This window comes from Thamnophis elegans, chromosome Z (assembly GCF_009769535.1).
Source record: "Thamnophis elegans isolate rThaEle1 chromosome Z, rThaEle1.pri, whole genome shotgun sequence".
Lineage (NCBI taxonomy): Eukaryota > Metazoa > Chordata > Lepidosauria > Squamata > Colubridae > Thamnophis > Thamnophis elegans.
Window position 1 is genome coordinate 113708098 of NC_045558.1, and position 20054 is coordinate 113728151.

A 20054-nucleotide genomic window follows, 5' to 3' on the forward strand; every position below is an offset into this window, starting at 1 on the left:
GCTAGGAGTAAAAATGAATTAATCAATCAATATTCTAGAAAAATATATTTAGATTTAAATATTTGGCAATATTTTACCATCCTAAACAAGAGAAAATGAACATTTTTCCACACTGCAATGAAATAAAATAATGCTACCTGTTGTGGTGAAAGGATAGTTTATCCACATTTGTTCCTTTTCAAATTATTTCATCAGAATTGTTCAGTACAGGGATAAAGGAAATAAAAAAGTAGGACTTTAAAAAGTGATCTTCTGGATTTTCAAAGAGCCCTTATTTTCACCCTTTTAAATAATGTTTAATTGTTCTGATAATATTATTTATAGTTAATGTTAATCACATATGTTTGCCTTGTTTCAATGTGTTTAAGTGGTGGAAATTTAAGTGTGAGTTGCCCTCAGACATTTAGAAACCATTCTGCTCAGAAACCTAAAAATAAATGTTGAGGGTTATTTAGGCATTATCTCTAGATCCTATTCAGAATTGTTTTTAATTAGATCATAATCTCATGGAGGCAAGATAAAAGAAACAAAAGTACGTTCCCAGTTTAAAAGAAGACTATGGACTTTGGAACTCAAAGACTATGGGAATCTGAGTTTATAGTTTCTCTTTAAGATCCTGTTTGTAAAACGGTTGATGATATATTGGTGGAAAGCCAGAGCTCCTTCTTGGCCTCAAAGGTAAGGGACATTAATGTTCCTGGGGCTCAGGTTGGGGAGCCAGAGTTTTGCCACAACTCTGGCCAGGATGAAGTGCCCCCCCCAGTCCCACCAATGAGAACAAGCTATTGCAACCTCTCCTTCCTGGCCACTTCCCAGCCAGTGCACCTCTTACTCCTCAGTGACATCTCCTTGTGTGAGGAGCTGTGCTCTCCTCTGGCAGTCCTGGGGCAGTTCACCTCCTCAATAGCGGCTCTTCTTCCTTTTCTTCCTGGCTGCTCCAGCCAGGAAGTTGCAGCATGAGAACTGCCTATGCCCCCTCACCCCTCACAGCAGCAGGAGCAATGCTGCCCCATGTGCCCAAGCTGACCAGGGGCTTTGGACTAGTGGTGGGTTCCTACTGGATTGCACCGGTTCACTAGAACCGGTTCGTCAAATCTACCGAACCGGTTAGAAGAGGTTCCACTGGTGGAACCGGAAGTAAGTTCCGGAATTCCTGCCCCGGCCCTGTGGCTCGTTTGCTTGCTCCCACCCATCCAGAAGCCACTCCATTGCTCACTCCTCCTGCCCATCCCCACTATCCTAGCCCCACTCACTGCTCACTGATTGGCTGGCTCACCAATCGCCCCACCCGCCTCAAAGAACGCTATCTAAACCCACTTACCTTTTTTTCCTGCTTGGCTCTCTATTGTTGCCTGCCAACTCCGAGGAGGAAAGTAAGCTGAAACTAAGTGTGGGGAAGGGGGGGCAGCGGCAGGCCATCTGGAGTGGCCTGCTGCAGCCCTGAACTATAAGCAAGTCTAGTGATCTTTTGTGGCCTTGCAAGGATCCCGGGCTCACTTATAGCACAGGGCCTCAGGGCTGCCAGAAAGCATGGGTGTGGGGGTAGGGGCAGGAGCTTATGAGGCCTGGCCGGCATCTTTGACAAGTTTGGGGACCTCAAAAGGCCTTTGCAAGGTCCCTAGACTTGTCTAAGATGCCTGGCCACAAGAAAGCAAGAGTGCGGGGCAGGGGCAGGGGCAGGAGCTTATGTGGCATGGCAGGTCTCCTAGGACCTCCTAGGTGCCAGCCACACCACGCAAACTACCGTCTATCTCCCCATGCTCAGAAAAGCAACTCCAGTGGTTTTGGTGGCAGCAGGCGTCCTAGAACTTGCATGCTAGCAAAGGACTTAGCTGCGCTTCCTTTTCTGAGCACAGGGAGACAGATGGTATTTTGCGCTGGCTGTGCCATGTCCCCAACGCTCCCATGCCGTGTTCTGCTGGAGTGAGATGGCAGCGGCAGCAGCAACAGCAGCAGGAGGAAGCCGGAACTTGTCGAGCCACCACGGCAACAGGTCCCTGGAGGAGCTGAGAGCCTTGAGAGAGGGTGAGTGCAAGCAAGTTCCACCTGAGGGAAGGCGAGAAGGTGCAGGGAGGGAGCTCAGGCGGCTTTCACAAGTTTGCTGCAGGGACTCTCCACTCTTGTTGATTTTGGAGGGGGAGGGAAAGAGGCGGAGAAGGCGCCTCAGCTGGGACTCGGTCTGGCCCAGTCTCGCGGGTTGCCCTAAGGTTTGGCAGCGGTATCTCTATAATAACACCGCAGCTGCGGGGTTCTTTGAACAGGAAGCTACACGCTGGCAGCAACAGCTCCCAAGCAGCTGCCTGGTCCCTCTTGTTGCTCGCGTCTCTCTGCACTGTTTGGCTTCCTCTTTTGTAGCCTATCGTTTTAACCACATCCATATCAGATCTCTGAAATGTCACCATTATCTTAATTTCAGTGACTTTTCTAAATAAATTATGATGTCATTACAAATTGCTTACTTATGAGCCAGGTATGCCTTATGCTGGAAATATTTTAAATGACAGATATTCAAATTGCATGTAACAAAATTTAAAAGGAATTGGAGATGGATTGGGTCCAGTCTTCTGGTTCTTTTAAAAAAAGATTTTGGAGGAAAACTCTGTTGTCCTACAATGCTCTACAAACTCTTTGTCTTTTGCATTTCTGATGTAAGTTCTATTTGGTGTCAGTACTACGTTTTTAAGATCTCTGTCAAATACATGATAAGTAGTCGAAGCCTTCTTGACTTTAATTGTCAATTTATTCATTCCTGCACATTCTAATATTTATTCATTTTCATATCTTTGTTTTTTCCACTGTTGTGCAAACACAATTCCAACATCTGTTAACATGTGTAAAATTAAATATATATTTATTCCCTTTGAAATACAAGTAGTAAGTAGTAAGCTCCATACCTTCTATACGTAAGTAGCTCTTTTATTATTTTGTGTACTTATTTTAATCTTATTTAAATAGTAAGTGCACAAAATAATAAATTTCCTTTTTTATATCTTCTTTTTGTAGATCATCCATTGGGGCAAAGAATTCAGTGACATCATCTTGGCCACTCCCATCTGGTCACATGACTGGCAAGCCACTCCCACCTGGTTACATGACTGGTAAGCCACTCCCACCCAGTCACATGGCCAGCAAGCCACTCCCACTCAGTCACATGGCAGGCAAGCCATTCCTACCCAGTCACATGCCCAGCAAGTCACTCCCACCTGGTCACATGGCTGTCAAGCCACTCCCACAAAGCAGGCCACACCCACAGAATAGGTTCCAAAGATTTTTTAAACTCACCACTGCTTTGGACCATGGACACAAGTTGGTGCCACAGGCTGGAGGACTGGCCCATGCAAGAAGCTCACTTGAGTGGGGAGCGAGGGAAGCCCTGGCCTGCCCATCCTGGCTGGCATGCACACACCAGAAACTGGAAGATCATCTTCCCAGTGTGCATGCGTGCTGGCCACCTGGTCTGTTCAGCTGCTCTTTCAGTTTTCCCACTCCTGCATGCATGAAGACCAGCTGGCCAGCATGGCGGAACCCAGAAGAGCAACTGGCAATGACTCATGTTCCCAGAAATATGGCTTTCTGTGCCATTTCTGGCACACATGCCATAGGTTCATCATCATGGTCCTAGGATATTACTGCAGCTGTTAAGACAACTGAAAAGGCGAAAAGCACCTTATTATAAAGATGTAAAGAGATGTTATAATTATTCCCTTACATTGTCTCAAACTTTCTTTTTGCTAAAAATTTAAAATGTAGAATGCAACATGAATTTGTTCATCTTAACCCCATATAACTTCTGCTTATCTCCAAACCATTTCCTTCAAAACATAACTTATTGATTCATTCTACCTTACTACATCAGCAATAATTTGAAGATTGCCATTTCCTCTTTCCGTTATAATTATATATATTAAAAAATATTATTACATTTGCTACTTAGCAAATTCCTGATTGACAAATTATTATTCTTTAAAGAATGAAAATAGTGCTGACAATAGTCTAGAGTTTAGAGGCAGCTAATTATTATAATTTATTTTTAGAACAATTTGTATTCTAAGATTCAGAACTGAACAGAACAGAAGTCATTGTAAGAACAGAGAGATTCAGTTCAACATAGTCAAATTGGAGAGCATTACATGGAAATGAGAGACTTTATCAAACTGGGGTTATTATTTTTTATGACACTATTGAATCTTTTCCTGCATCAATTGCCATATATAGCTTGCAAAGCAGAGATAAGAAAATGCAGAATACAAGATCCTATCCCAATTAATCATAAATATTTCCAACCAGGTGACCTAATCATTGGTGAAATTACTTCTTTTGTCTTCATAACTAGAGATGTAGGAAGCTTTGTGGATGATCCCCATCATTCTCTTCTTGGTGAATCTCTGTAAGATATTATTTTATTTATATTATCTATATCAGTCTAGTTAAAATAATTTACTACTTCTATGAATCATTATCTAGAGTGATTTAAACACTGAATGTTATTTTAGCCTATACATTATTTTCTTAAATTTTCTAAAGGAAATCCACAATTAGAACCTATGATCCTAATTTTTTTAAAAAATCAACCTCATGGCTGTTTCATTCCTCCTGAGTCCCCAGTCTCCTTCGGATAAGAATTGCAGCATCAGTAAATTTTAATATTTATTTTAAATATTTACTGTTTTATTTTGGTATTTTAGTTGTTTGTAAGCATCTCCTCTTGGTGAGATGGGTGGAAATATACAAATAATAAATAAATATTTTATCTCAGAAAATGAGACATGCAGTTTTCTTCCAGGAATAATATTGTTATGAACAGAAATGGTTTTTGTTGTTTGGGGAGGAGCAGACAGGAGACAGGCTGTCAGTATTCTTTTATTGATGAAATTCATTCTACCTTTCCTAGATCTTATTTTTTTCCAATTTCTTCATTGCAACAGGTTCTTAAAATTAAGCTTATTAAGGTTATAAATGTCACACCACTACCATCAATTAATTTTTAAGTGAAGAAATACTCTCTAAATTTTGATTAAATTGTAATAGAATGTCTAATACACAGACAGTTTTAAATAGTTTCTTAACATGATAGAAAAAGCTACATTTATTTATTTAGCACACAGTATACAATATCAAGAGGGATGCAGTGGCTCAGTGGCTAAGACACTGAGCTTGTTGATCAGAAAGGTGAACTGTTCGGTGGTTTGAATACCTAGTGCCATGTAATGGAGTGAGCTCCGGTTACTTTTCCCACCTTCCGCCAACCTAGCAGTTTGAAAGCATGTAAAAATGCAAGTGGAAAAATAGGAACCACCTTTGGTGGGAAGGTAACAGCATTCCATGCCTCTTCAGGGTTCAATCATGCTGGCCACATGACCATGGAGCAGTGACTTTGAAATGGAGATGAGCACTGCCCCCTAGAGTTGGGAACAACTAGCACATATGTGCAAGGGGAACCTTTACCTTTATATAATGTCAGGAAATCTACAAATCCTAGAAACACCGCAGTCCTAACAGGTTCTAGTGCTAGTTCAAATGCTAGTTCACTGTGGCGCCAAACTATCTTTAACACCAGCTAACTAGAAACACTTGGGTTTAGCTACAATTTATACATTATTGAACTATGCAAAACATTTGTGGTCCCTTAAAAGTCAATGTTCCTCGTCCTTCAAAAAGATATATGAAGTCCTCTTCTTGTTGAAGTAAGATTAAATTCTAATTCTATGCTACTTTTGCCTTTAAAAAAAATCATTTACATTAAAATGAAACCACCTCACATGTAAGAAAAAGTGATTAATGAAATTTTACTTCCCATTTATACAATGCTATGTTACATGCTTGTTAATGATTCTGGTCAGTTTCACATAATTAGAATTGATTACAATTATCAAAAGGGTAGAAAAAACTGCCATTATTTCTTTGAAAAACAATTCCACAATATTAAATATCAAATAATATAATATAAATCAATTAATATGAAAAAAAAATAACTGTTACCCTCTAAACCATCATTTTGATGACGTTTAACCATTAATTTGTTAACGAAAGATTATTAGTTTGTAATATTTTTGTAAGAATTTATTTTTACTGGTCTTTTTAGAAGGATAATTTCATTTGATACAACTTGATTCTATTTTTTTGGCAGAGTCCTGACTAAGCATTATCAATATATATTGACAATGATATTTACTATGAAGATGATCAATGAAGACCTCCAGCTCCTACCTAATATCACTTTGGGCTTCAGAATCTATGATAGCTATGCTGGGGCACAGACATATCATACCACGTTGGAACTTTTCTCTGGTCAGAAGCAATTCATTCCCAATTACAAGTGTGGCCTCCTGAACAAACTCATATCAGTTATTGGAACTATTGATCCTGGAATCACTTTTGATATGGTAGATATTTTAGATTTTTACAAAGTTCCACAGGTAAGATGGATAGCTTTGTCTTCCCAAATATAGGAGATTGCAAGACCTCAAGATATAATTGACTTTCATACACATATTATGTATAAAGAAAGGTATTTAATATATCATAAAATAAAAACAAAATCAACCTCAGAATTTGATGTAACTATTATTGAGTTTCAAAGGTTATTCATTAATGTTAATTAAACATTAACTATTATACAGAAACTTTAAATTTTCATAATCTTTTATTGCTTGCTAATGCTATGAGAAAAATAATAATGTTTCTGCATTTTTAAATTTTTCATTATTATATTTATATTCTGCCTTTCATTTAGGTGATCAAGGAGATATAGGTAGTGTTTTTGCCTTTTCAGGTGGTCCTCACTTACTGGTTAAAATTGGGATCTACAACTTTGTCACTAAGCACCATAATTGTTAATTGATAGATCATTTGATCATACTAGACTTATAAGCTCACCTTTGCTTCTGTCATTAACCAAATCATCATGATTGTGTAGCAAGACATCATTTTACCATGACTTGTGATTTCATTTCTGTGTCCTTTTTTAAATTTTGCTTGTTGGAAGCCATTTGTGAAGTCTGTGAAATGGGATTTTGTGATGGTCATACAGTAAATGTGCACCACAGGATACTGTAAAATGATAAATGTAAGGATTGGTCAAACGTTGTTTTTAAACCATGTAAGAATAGCAACTGGAAAAAATTAAAAATTATTGTAAAGTAAGTGAGTTTAGTCTTTTAATGCAGACTTCAATATATGTATATAAAACATAATTGTTGTGAAACTTTGTAGTTCTTCTTATTTAAGATTGTATCATTTATTTATTATTTAATTATTATTATACTTTACTTCATTTTTATAGGTAATGTGCTGCCCAGAATCCTGGGCCAAAGTAAAAGTACTCTAAGTATGTCAGTCAGTCAGTCAGTCAGTCCATATATAAATATTAAACCAAAGCACAAGTTCACATGTTAGGCTTTTCATAGAAGCAAATTCAGGGAATTGCAAAAAAGATAATCATAGAATTGAAGGTTTTGAAGGGAACACAATCTTCATCTAGTCCAGCGTTTCCCAACATGGGGCCCATGCCCCACAGGGGGGAGGGCAATTTGATTTTTAATGGGGGCAATTTGAACCTTGCTTAAATGAAGTTAATGGCCTTTTAGACTTTCTCCGCGTGAGTAGAGTTTACTTTTTGAGTAAAGTAAGAATTATATGTCACAGGGGTGGCATCAGGATTTTAGAGATTTTTAGGTGGGGCATGGCCAAAACAAGGTTGGGAACCACTGATCTAGTCCAATCATTGTCTTATAAATATCTTGAGTATAGAAATCATTTGAAAACGTATGTTGAGATATTTCAGAACTATTTATTTAGAGAGGATACACATTTTCCTTTGCCATCCTGTTTTCTTTTCTCTGTTTTTCTATTTACACAATCAGTTCTTATTTCCATAGTTCCCAACTGGTTCTGCTCCAAATGAAAGCCCTTTCTACTACCATTTAGTTCCAAGTGAAGAGGTTCATTATATTGGGATTATTCAAATACTTTTGCACTTCAAGTGGACCTGGGTTGGAGTACTTGTAAAATACCTTAGAAGAACATTAGAACATCTAATCTTTTCAATGTTTTCTCTTAAAGGCATCTGCATTGCCTTCCTAGAACAATTCAAATCAATTTATTTCAATACTTTTTTTGATAATTTGAAATGGCTTGTTGAAACATTTCAACTTCTTGCTAACAGCAAAGCCAAAGTTATCATAATCAGTGATAATTATCTTTTAAATTTAAGATGGTTGTTACGTCTACCTGAAATGGAAATAGTTTCTGTAAAGCCAAAAGGCAAGGTATGGATTGTGGCTTCCCAAGTGGGTCTTGCATCATTCTTTTATCAGAAAAGCTGGGATATCCAAGTTCTCCACGGTGCTCTGACCATTGCAGCTTACTCAAATGAAGTTGCAGGATTCCAACATTTTCTTCAGACAAGAAACCATTTCACTTCAAAAGAAGATGGTTTTATCAAAAATGTGTGGGAGCAAGCATTTGGCTGTGTTTTTCCAAATCCATCTGGGAATGAGGAAATGGATAGTTTGTGTACAGGGAAGGAAAAACTGGAGAACCTTCCTGGAGCTTTTTTCGAAATGAGGATGACCAGTCATAGTTACAGTATATACAATGCAGTGTATGCTGTGGCACATGCTTTACATGCCATGAAGCTGGCACAACAACAGAACAGAAAGCTAAGTAGTAGAAAACTCAATCTTCAGGATGCCCAGCCATGGCAGGTAATTTGGAAATGGGAATTGAATGCCATTGATTCTCCAACATCTCACACCTGATTACAAAGGGAAGTGAGCTGTAGATGGAAACTTTGTAATGATTTGCAGGTTTCTTCCTTATTTCTCTCCTTTTGTGGAATTGGTAAATTCAATGTAAACACTCAGAAGTATTTCAGTCAATATGGGTATGTGCCCAAAACAAGGAATACAATAGAATGCTTTTAATCATGTAAGGCCTGGTTAACTAAAAGTTTCTATTTGGTTTTTCAAAATAAATATGCTTCTGAGGCCACATGTGCAGGTTGGCGGGGGATGATTGAATTGGTTTGGACACATGTGCGTGCATGATAGTGCCCGCAAACACAATTTTGGAACGCCATAAGAAAAAGGTTCGCCATTATTGTTATAGAGTATAAGAGAGTGATTTTTTATCAGGAATCATAGATAATCATTATTGAGGTAAATAACAGCACATCAAAGTCAGGACAGTGTGCCACCTATTGAAATGGTTCAAGTAAAAAGAATGATAAAGTACCACATAGTTATACTGTATATATTAAGTATGCTTTGCATTTTTTCCCCATATTCAGCTTCATTTCTTCTTGAAAAGAGTGTCATTTAACAACAGTGTTGGAGATGAAATTTCCTTTGACAAGAATAGAGAACTGTATACAGGACTGGATGTGGAGAACTGGGTCACATTTCCCAACCAGTCCTTCCATCGAGTGAAAGTTGGGAAGCTAGATCCCAGGGCTGCTGAAGACCAAATGTTCACCATTCACGAGGAAGCCATCAGATGGCCCAGCACTTTCAACCAAGTAGGTTATGAGAGTAGACAATTTTGTCTAAATGATTAGAATGAATAGCTCAATATCATTTATCACAGAAATAATATCAAATATTATGAGGAATTCATGCATTGATTCATCCATTTCTATGGTTGCCCAACTAAATAATGACTCTGGGTGGCTTACAATTCAAAATTGTATGTATTAAAACTGTAACTGGTACACCAAGAAAAGCACTAAAATTATTCAAATGAAATATGAATAGGAACAAGATATTTGGCCTGTTAGCAATATAGGCAGGGAATAAGGTCCTTGGACTATTCAGCACCCCAGGTTTGGGAACATAATTAGGTTTTTAGGGCCTTAAGAAAAGCTAACGCCATTGATGCAGAAATTGTCAGGAGAGTAAGAACTCAAAATGTCTGTAAAGCAGGAATAATTGATTACTTAATTAGTACAGATTTTCTAATTATATGTTATGGTCAAGCTTAAAAATGTTAGGAAGATATATAAAGTATTAAACAAAACATTATTTAAAAGGATGATTGCCAGTGTGATGGAATACTTAAGCCACAAAACTAGTCCTGACTTAAGCATGAAGCAACTAGGTTACTTTGATCTGGTAACTTCTCTAAGCATTAAGGAGAATTTTTCCCCAAAAATATTTAGAAAAAAACTTCAGAAACTAGTCTAGAACAGTTCTTGGAAATAAGACTGAAGGCAAATACACAGAAGGAATGGTAGTGTATACAGTATATAGTTTTTAAAATCACTACATTTTATTTCTAAAAAGATTATTTAGTACAATAATGGATGTAGTACAATAATATATATTGGAAATCTGGATTTATTTTTATTTATCTAAAGCATTGTACAAATGATAAGAACATTTAAACATTAAAGGAAACTGATCTTATGAAATTTTGACTGAATCTAGTTTTTGAAGTAGATTCATAAATCAAAGTGAACTTTATTTATTTTCTAATAGCTAATCAGCTCTGATAACTGCAAAATACTTCACATAATTAAATGTTTTGAGTAATGCTCCTAGGTTTATTGTATTATATATTGTATTTCATTGGTGAAGAGTATATCTATTTACATTGTATGATATTGTTAAAATAACTGATAAGCAGAAATATTTAGAAAAATAATAATTCACAGCTTTTGTATTTGGGGAAAATAATATGCTTTGTCAGCAAAAAAGACGTCTCTTTTTCTTTTTTTCTCTCTAAAAGCCTACCTCAGCTCTGGCTCTTAATAAACTTTAGAACAATAAAACACATGACTAACTTTTTATAAAAAGGATGCCAAAATGAATAGACCTAGGTCAGTTTTAGATCATGATTTGCAAAATGTTTTTAAATGGGTAATTGTTTTACATGGGTTTTGTACATCACTTTCTGAGTGAGGCAGCTATAACAAATGCACTTGGGTAAGTAATGAAATAAGAAAGAAAATATCTAGTATCTGACAGTATTTATTTTGTATTTTAATAATATTGAATCAACTATATTGTTTTGCTTATATGTGTGTGGGGAAATACAAATTAACCTATTGAAAAAATACTTAAAAATGAATGTCAAAATAATTGAATACCAGTAGAGGTTTGTTAATCCTTTGGATCAAGCAATTAGATATTAATTAATAATTCTGAAGCTACTGTGTTTCCCCAAAAATACGACAGGGTCTTATTTTCTTTTTACTCACAAAATATGGCCTTGCGCTTATTATAGGGGAGGGATTATTGTTTTGGAGTTGCCGGGTGGCTGCTCCCTTGCAAACTGGCTCCCAAAGAGCAGGGCACAGCCTCAGGGGCGAAGCAGCCATGAGGTGACCAAGCTCATAAGTAACCGCCCGGCAACCTCCCTCTCTAGCTGGGCAGAGTGCCATTCACTGACTAGGGGTATCACTAAGGCGCCAAGACACATGACTCTCTGCTCACTCCCCAGCTCTCATGGATTGGCACATTAGGGATACCCGCTGGGTCAGTGCATGGAGCTCTGCCCAGCTGGAGAAGGGGGTTGCATTAGAACCTGTTCTGCCTCCAGCAGGCATGCCTCTGAGCCTCAACATGTCTGGGCCCAGCTGTCCCTGCAGCTACCACCACTGCCGCCGTGCTCTGAGGATAACGTCTTCTCCAGTTCCAAACTCCAAAACTTGGCTGCTGAGTCTTCCAGCAGCGGCCGCTCTAGTAGTGCACTCTATGGTTGTGGGCTTGCTGCTGGAAGACTCTCTGTCTGGAAGACATTATGCTCAGAGCACGGCGGTGGTGGTTGACATGTTGAGGCTAGAAGGCATGCCTGTTGGAGGCAGAACAGGCACTTACGCAATCCCCTTCTCCAGCCGAGCAGAGCTCCATGCACTGACCTATCGGGTATGCCTAATGTGCCAAGCCGCGGGAGTTGGAGAGCGGGCAGAGCGTCACATGGCTTGGCGCCTTAGTGATACCCCCTAGGTCAGTGAATGGCACTCTGGCCAGCTGGAGAGGGGGGAATGGTCTGGGTATATATTTCCTGGTTTAGAAGAAAGGAGGTTATCTATGTAATGGGTAGAACTGAAAAAGGAATTGAAATTTGAGTAGCTGATGAGGTTGATGAAAAAAACCCAAATACTTACCATAAGCCTTCTTTGTTTGTAAAATATTGATCAATTATAATTTTCCATTATTTTTTTAAATGTTACTGAACATTAACTTTTTCCTTCTTTCATTTATTGGGCAGACCTTACCTGTTTCAATTTGTACTGAGAGTTGCATCCCTGGTTATTTCAAGAGAAAACAAGAGGAAAAACCATTTTGCTGCTATGATTGCCTTCCATGTCCCAAAGAGAAAATGTCAAGACAGAAGGGTAAAAGACATTAAGAACTAAGTTGACAAACTAATTTAATTATATGATGACTCCCTTGTTTACACCAACCAATTTTGAATGTAGGTTGTGGCCTGATATCAGCTTCAGTGTACAATCACAATTGGGATCAGATTTTCTTTTGCAAGTCAATTCATCACATGATCGAACCCAATTTTATGACCATTTTCATAATGATTGTAATTCAAGTCATATGATCATAAGTATGACTTCAGTTTGACCAAAGATGTTTACCAGAAAAATCTGCAAATTTGCAGATTATGTGACCATAGGATTCTGCAAGAAATCATAAATGTGAGCTTATTGCCAATCACCTAAATTGTGAACATATGACCTTAGGGGGTAAGAGATAGTCATACATTTGAATTTAGGTCATTGCTCACATTTTTAAAGACTAACATTAATTCAAACTGTTGTTAAGTTTTCATTTAGTATCATTCAGTGAACACAAGTGGAGTCAGAAACTTAATCATTAACTGAAGCAGCTGCCAAGTGAAACTGCAACTGTGTTTATGATATTATTTCAGCTTTCCTTTCTCTCTGGTGACCTGCAAAGATTTTAAAGAGATGAATTGGTCACAACGCTCCCTTTTCATTAATGTAACTGTTAGTAGTTACTAAACGAGCATTATATGTAGCCTTCTTCCCCACTGCTCTGTTTTTTAGAATACTCTCCCAATACTGGAATAATTAGCAAGAGAAGAATTGATCTTTTTATTTACATTCGATGGAGAGGAAGGTTTTGAAAGAGAAAGGCACACGATGGGAAGCAGTCTTTGAAAATAAAACAGTAATATTCTTTGCATAGCACATTGGTTTCAGTGAACCAGGAACCACTTAGGAGACAAATAAATGAAAGTGATTAATCTTCTCATGATAGAATGAACCAGCTAAATTTATAGATATGAGCATTATTTTTTATTTTATAAAATAGAAGTTTAAAAATTAAAGAATATTAGACCTTAATTATCTGATACAGAGATAATTTTATTACATTAATTTCATTCATATTATTGTCAATAATATCTGCTAGAACAAATTGTTGAAAAATAATATGAAGCACATGTAATAAATAAGCAACTTGAATTGAAGTCTTGAGTATGTAATATTCTCTTACATAGCATAGAATTTTCATGTTCTTTTGTGTTCACTTAGGTGCCAAATACAAAAGCCACATAGATAATATCAGGAATAGAATTGCTTCTAGAAAAAGTGAAGTAATGATACTAATAATAATATTACAGGACAAAGTTAACACAAATTTATATATATTTAAATTCTAGACATGGATGACTGTCTGAAATGCCCAGAAGATCAATATCCAAATAAGGATCAAGATTCCTGTATTCCCAAGAAAATATCTTTCTTGTCATATAAAGAACCAATGGGACTTGGTTTAGCCATTTTGGCACTTTTCTTTTCTCTCTGCACAATTGTGGTGCTGGCAACATTTTTGAAACACCACAGTACACCTATTGTCAAGGCCAATAATCAAAATCTCACCTATATTCTACTCATTTCTCTCCTCCTTTGCTTCCTTTGCTCACTGCAATTCCTTGTTAAACCAGGCAATATTATATGTCTCCTCCGACAAATTAGCTTTGGCATCATCTTCTCAGTGGCTGTGTCTTCTGTGCTGGCAAAAACCATCACTGTAGTTATGGCTTTTATGGCCACCAAGCCAGGATCCAGGATGAGAAACTGGGTGGGAAGAAAACTGGCACTTTCCATTGTTCTTTCTGGTTCCATGATTCAAATAGGAATCTGTATTGTGTGGTTGCTCATATTTCCCCCTTATCCCAATGTTGACACCTATTCAAAAATAGAGGAAATCATATTGCAATGCAATGAAGGCTCAACTACCATGTTCTACTGTGTCCTGGGCTACATGGGCTTTCTCGCAGCTGCCAGTTTCACAGTAGCATTTTTTGCTAGGAATCTCCCCAGCAGTTTCAATGAGGCCAAATGTCTCACATTCAGCATGCTGATCTTCTGCAGTGTGTGGCTCTCCTTTGTTCCATCCTACCTGAGCACCAAAGGCAAATACATGGTGGCTGTGGAGGTTTTCTCCATTTTGGCCTCCAGTGCTGGGTTGCTAGGCTGTATATATCTCCCCAAATGTTACATAATCCTTATAAGACCGGAATTAAATAACAGGGAACAACTAATAAAGAGAAAATAGTAATAATATACAAACCCAAATAATCCTATTACCATTATTCTTTTCTTTTAATATCTCTACTTTTACTGTTTGTCACAAAATAAGATCCAGTCTTAGTTTCTTTTGGTCCCCAAAATAAGCACCAGATCTTATTTTTGGAGGATATCTTACCCTTTACCTTAGGATTGAGTCCCCTTAGGGAAAAGGGCGGCATACAAATAAAGGCAAAAGTAAAAGTAAAGTAAAGGACCACCACAGCCAGGTCTCCCATCTCCCAATATATGTTGCACTGCTGCCCAACTTCTTCGGCAGATCACTTGGGTCAAGACATGCTGCTGCACCGGTCACAGCAGGAGACTGTGTAGCATGTTATGCTATTGTGCACATGAGCAGCAGCACCATTGTGATGCACCATGTGGCATCCACATGTGAGTGGCTGAAAGTGGCTGCAGAATAGGTCAGGCAGCATGTGAGAGGTGACAGGATGCGGAAGGCATGACTGTGGCAGTCCTAAGGTAAGCAAGTGTGACGCGTGTGGGGCAGCTCCACCCATGCCCTAACTTGGTTTTTACTCATGTGCTTGCCCACATCGTACAACCAGATGGTTGGCAGGGTTTAGTTTTGGGTAGGGCTTATATTAGGCATATGCATGAAAATAGGGCTAGGGCTTATTTTGGGGATAGTTTGTATTTTTGGGAAAACATGGTAAGTTCCCATACTTCAAATAATTGACTCACAGGAGGGGTGAAATTATTAAGAATTGTTCTCAGTATATGAGAAAAGCTTTGTCAAATTAGTACTTCTTTTATTAAAATTAAGAATCTTAGAAATGAAGAGGATATTCTTTTTTTAAAGAATGCAGCTCATTTTCCATTAAAAAAAATGAATTGGATTCAAGTTGTTTCAAGAATCAGGATTCAACTTCAGAAAAAAAAGATTGTGGAGGCATGATAACGCCTGTACATGGATTATGTTTGAGAATGTTGTTGTTCCAGCCTGAGCTAAACAGACAGAACAGTTGAAAAAATATATTTATAGAATAAACATGAAATCTCCTTTTTTCTATTATTTCTCTTGTATTACTTCCTCTAAATTATCTTCATCATTGATATTTACAGTCTAGGGATTATTTTATGAAGTATGTGTTAAGCAGAAAATTCTTGCAACTATTCTAGCTTAAATTTAGTAAGTCTTCATTAATCAGCCACTATTCTGTTATTTTGAAGAGGATTGTGATTTAAGATAATAAATAAATAAATAAATAAAACAGAAATATATCATAACTTGTAATGTAATATTCTTTATATTTTGCTACCTGAAGTAGAAAAATATTGACAATGATAAATTCTTTATAGAATATTAACTCTGTCAGGTCGTTATCAGAGAAATTTATTAAGATTATTCTTTGAAAGATTGCCCATGCTCCTCTTTTAAATGCAAATGACAGAGATAGCAGAACATTTCAGATTGGCCAAAAAGTACTTGAATTATACTGATCCCATGAAGTAGACCATTGTATTGCATAATCATTCCATAGGGACACAGAACCAACCCTTGAAGAACAGGAAATTTTTTGTGTGTTGGTTGGCTTCAATATTATTGCAGTCGATACATTGATCAGCATATGTTCATTATTATTTATTACATTTTTTACCACCCATTTCACTTCAGGTAATCCTAGATCAACCAGAGATGACTACTTTCAACTTAAACTATCTTTATGTAACAGTAAACTTTTGGCATAATGCATCTGCTTCTATAAAACCATGTTTTTATAAAATAGATCTATACATTATCATATTTTCTTAATAATATTGAGCAGTTCCCACAATATTTGTAAATTGCAAATTTATGTCGAGAAACAGGTCTCAGAAAGATATTTAAGTCAGAATTTGTCAAGTTCCTGAAAAATGAATTTCTGTAGATTGGGCTATATGTTTCTATTTATAGGAGGGGAAAAGAGCAATATAAAAAAATATTAGTAGAAATAAATTAAATGTAATGTACATCAGTATAATAACCTGTTTAAAGTTGCCCATATTATATAACTTCAAGTTTTTAAATATTACAATTAAATAAAAAATAAAGACAAGAAAAATGCATAATATTGCCAACATGAATAAGAGCTAGGAAGCAATTTTAAGATGATTACAATAATTAACAAGGACTATGCCAGATATTGGAGAACAAAGATGATCAGACAATAAGTGGGCTACTGGAACAAGTCAAATTGGTATTTAATTTCATTTTATGAAGTGCAATGACAATAAAGTGAAGATAATGATGATGAAATTTGATGAACATAAATATTTTGTTCATGTACCCCAACATGATTTTTTTTCCTGGACACAATATTTTACATTTTTTTCAGCTCATGAACTATATGATTTTCAGGATAGGTACTACAAACTCGTCTTGTGATGATTTGGGACCAAGTCTTCTCAGTCATTTTTCTTGATTTATACATGAAATATGAAAAATCTTCAAAAAGAGCCAGAGTTCTATTTTTTAAACTTAGTAATATTTAATTATTCTATATAAGTTTTAATTTTTATTAACATTAATGTTACCACATTTTTCAGACCATAAGACACACTGGACTATATGACACCCCTAAATTTAAAAGAGGAAATCAGGAAAAAGTAGCTTTTGCCCTCCACACATTGTGTTTTTGCTCTCCCTGTTTCCACCAAAAACTGGGCTGCGCAGAGCACTGCAAAGTGCTTCTGGGGTTTGGGGGCTGGGGAGGGCAAAAATGTGACATATAGAGGGCTTGGGAGCCCCAAAATGCCTATATTCAGTCTATAAGATGCACCTAAATTTTCACCCATTTTTAGGGGTGGGGGAAAATGCATTTTATACCCCAAAAATATGGTAATTTGATGTTTTATTTGTGGAATATGTGGTTGAAATTTAGCTATAGGATGACATTTAGGAAGCCTTTTGTTCATAAACACAAGAATATATTTCAAGTTCTTAAATACCACCACTTGGTATGGTTAGAAACGGTGTCTTAATGAAATACTAATCTGATAGAGACAAGAATTAAAACACAAGAACATCTCTTCAATTGAAAAGAAGAGAAACAGAAAGTGAAGGACTAAGGAGATCTAAATTTATAGTTCCTGTTTTAAGACCTTCTTTGTATGAACATTGATATTACTTTGCATTTTCCATCATGATAATAGAGAGGTGCATCATAAAGGAACAGAGATTTTTTTCTTAAGATCTCACTGCAACTATCAAGGCAATTGCAAAGAAAAAAAGTGAATTTTGTTGTAAAGTGTCTAAAAGAGGTGGGGTTTTTCATGTTCTCGTATTCTCTGAATTTCTTTGGGGTAGTGGTGGCTGGCTTGGTTTCTGAATGCAGCATGAATATATCCATCTTTGCCATTACTATCTTCAAAACCTTTTCTGGCATCATACTGTGACTTGTTGGCTCATTTCCACCTTAATTACTTCATTAATAATTTGAAGGTTGTGATTTTCTTTTCCTCTTATAATTGTCAAAGAAGACTGTTATTAACTTTACTGTTCCTCAAAGCCCTGACTGACAAATTATTGTACTTGGAAAAATTAACACTGAGTGCTCACTGACAAATAAATAATTAAAAATGTAAGGTAAAATGATCAGAAATTCCCCCCCGCCGAGCCATTTACATTCTAAGATTATGTTATGTGAGGAACAGAGAGAGTTCAACCTCATCCTCTTTTGAGTGTTCTTAAGAATTTTGCAGCAATGAGACAAACTTTGTCAAACAGATTAATATTTATTATGATGATACCAAATCTTTTCCTACTGGTATTGCCACATATGACTTGCAAGACACAACCAATAAAATGCAATAAAATCCAAGATCCCGTCCCAATTGATCACAAATTTTTCCAGCCAGGTGACTTCCTCATTGGTGGTATGACTTCTTTTGTTTTCATAACTAGAGATTTCAGAGGTTTTGCGGAAGATCCCCATCATTCTCTTGTGGGTGAATCCCTGTAAGATATTATTTTCTTTTTACAGCTATTAATCTAGATTACATTATATAGTATATGCATGATGTATTTTGCTACAATAATTAAAAATAAGAATTAATGTTTAATGATATTTTTTTTAGTTTATAGATTATTTTATTGCATTTGAAGGGGAAAACAAGAAAAACCTATATTTCTTAAATCAAGTTTTTAAGAATTCAACTAATATTCCAAATTTTATGGGTATTAAATTCAGAAAAAAAGGAATTCCAGCCATCACTTCTTGGGTTGAAAATTATAGCATCATATTATAAAACTAACTTTGTTAAATTTCAAATTGCACTGAACTACTGGAATGCAGTTTGGTCATAGGAACAAAATATTTTATTTCAGTAAATGTGACATTTTTATAGGAATAATATAGTCTAATATAGTTTTATATAGAATAATATTTTAGTTTTATCATTTATAGAATGATAGAGTTTTCTGGGGAATACAGTAGTCCAGATGCAAACATCTTTGCTAACAATGTTCTTTTATCGGTAAAATCCTCATTCCGCCTTTTTAAAATCACTTTATTTTTCATTCCCCATTTTGTCCATTACATTGAAGATTACCATGGCTATAAGTATCACATTATCATCACCTATTTTTACAGATATTGTTAGGGAAGGAAAGCTATTTGATTTTTAGTTTAATTGTAGTAGAAGTTCTAATATTCCAAAAGTTTTTAATTATGCTTTAAAGTCACTTAAATCAAAATAAAAGCACCCCAGTATAAAAAAATAGTGATTTTGCTTGCCAGCTGTATGAACCTAATGTCCATGCTACGTGCTTGGTAATGATGTTGGTCAGGTGCACAAAAGAATTATTTTGAAATAGCAAAGACAGGGGAAAAGTAAACTATTCCCTTTAAAAATAATTCCACAATATTTACACCTGGGTTGAGGTATAAAAATAAAAACATAAAACAATGAGTATTATCTTCTAAATGATTGGATAGAACTTAACCTTTATTTGGTTAACATGAAAGAGAGATTATATTTTTCATGGGGTTAGTTTCATTGTCCTTTATAGATGCAGAATACAGTATCTAATTCCTGTTGCAGAGTCCTGACTAAATACTATCAGCATATCTTAACTATGGTATTTGCTGTGAAGAAGATCAATGAAGACGTCCAACTCTTACCTAATATCACCTTAGGCTTCAGAATCTATGATAAGAGTGCTGAGTATCATGCCAAAATGGAACTTTTATCTAGCCAGAACAGATTTGTTCCCAATTACAAGTGTGGCACCCTGAACAAACTCATATCAGTTGCTGGGACTGTTGATCCAGGAATCGGTAGTGATATGGCAGATATATTAGAGGCTTACAAAATTCCACAGGTAAGATAGATGGCTTTGTCTTTCCAGATGTACAAAATTGCAAAACCTAAAAATATAATTAACTTTTGTTTATATTTCTCCTTTGATCATATTTAAGGAAGTACCTTTAATATAGCATAAAGTTAAAAAAAAATCAGTTTCAGGATTTAGTGTTAACTCTTAAACATCATCTGTTGTTAA

The 20054-nt window shown here is 36.2% G+C and overlaps 1 protein-coding gene across 1 annotated transcript; it reads left to right on the forward strand.

Moving 5' to 3' along the window:
* The first annotated feature begins 6179 nt into the window (after positions 1–6179).
* Positions 6180–14537, forward strand: LOC116521532 (vomeronasal type-2 receptor 26-like). Its single transcript, XM_032236193.1, has 5 exons — positions 6180–6416; positions 7878–8705; positions 9839–9883; positions 12211–12337; positions 13639–14537. The coding sequence occupies exons 1-5, from the start codon at positions 6180–6182 to the stop codon at positions 14535–14537; spliced, it is 2136 nt and encodes a 711-aa protein (XP_032092084.1).
* The last annotated feature ends 5517 nt before the right edge of the window (positions 14538–20054 follow it).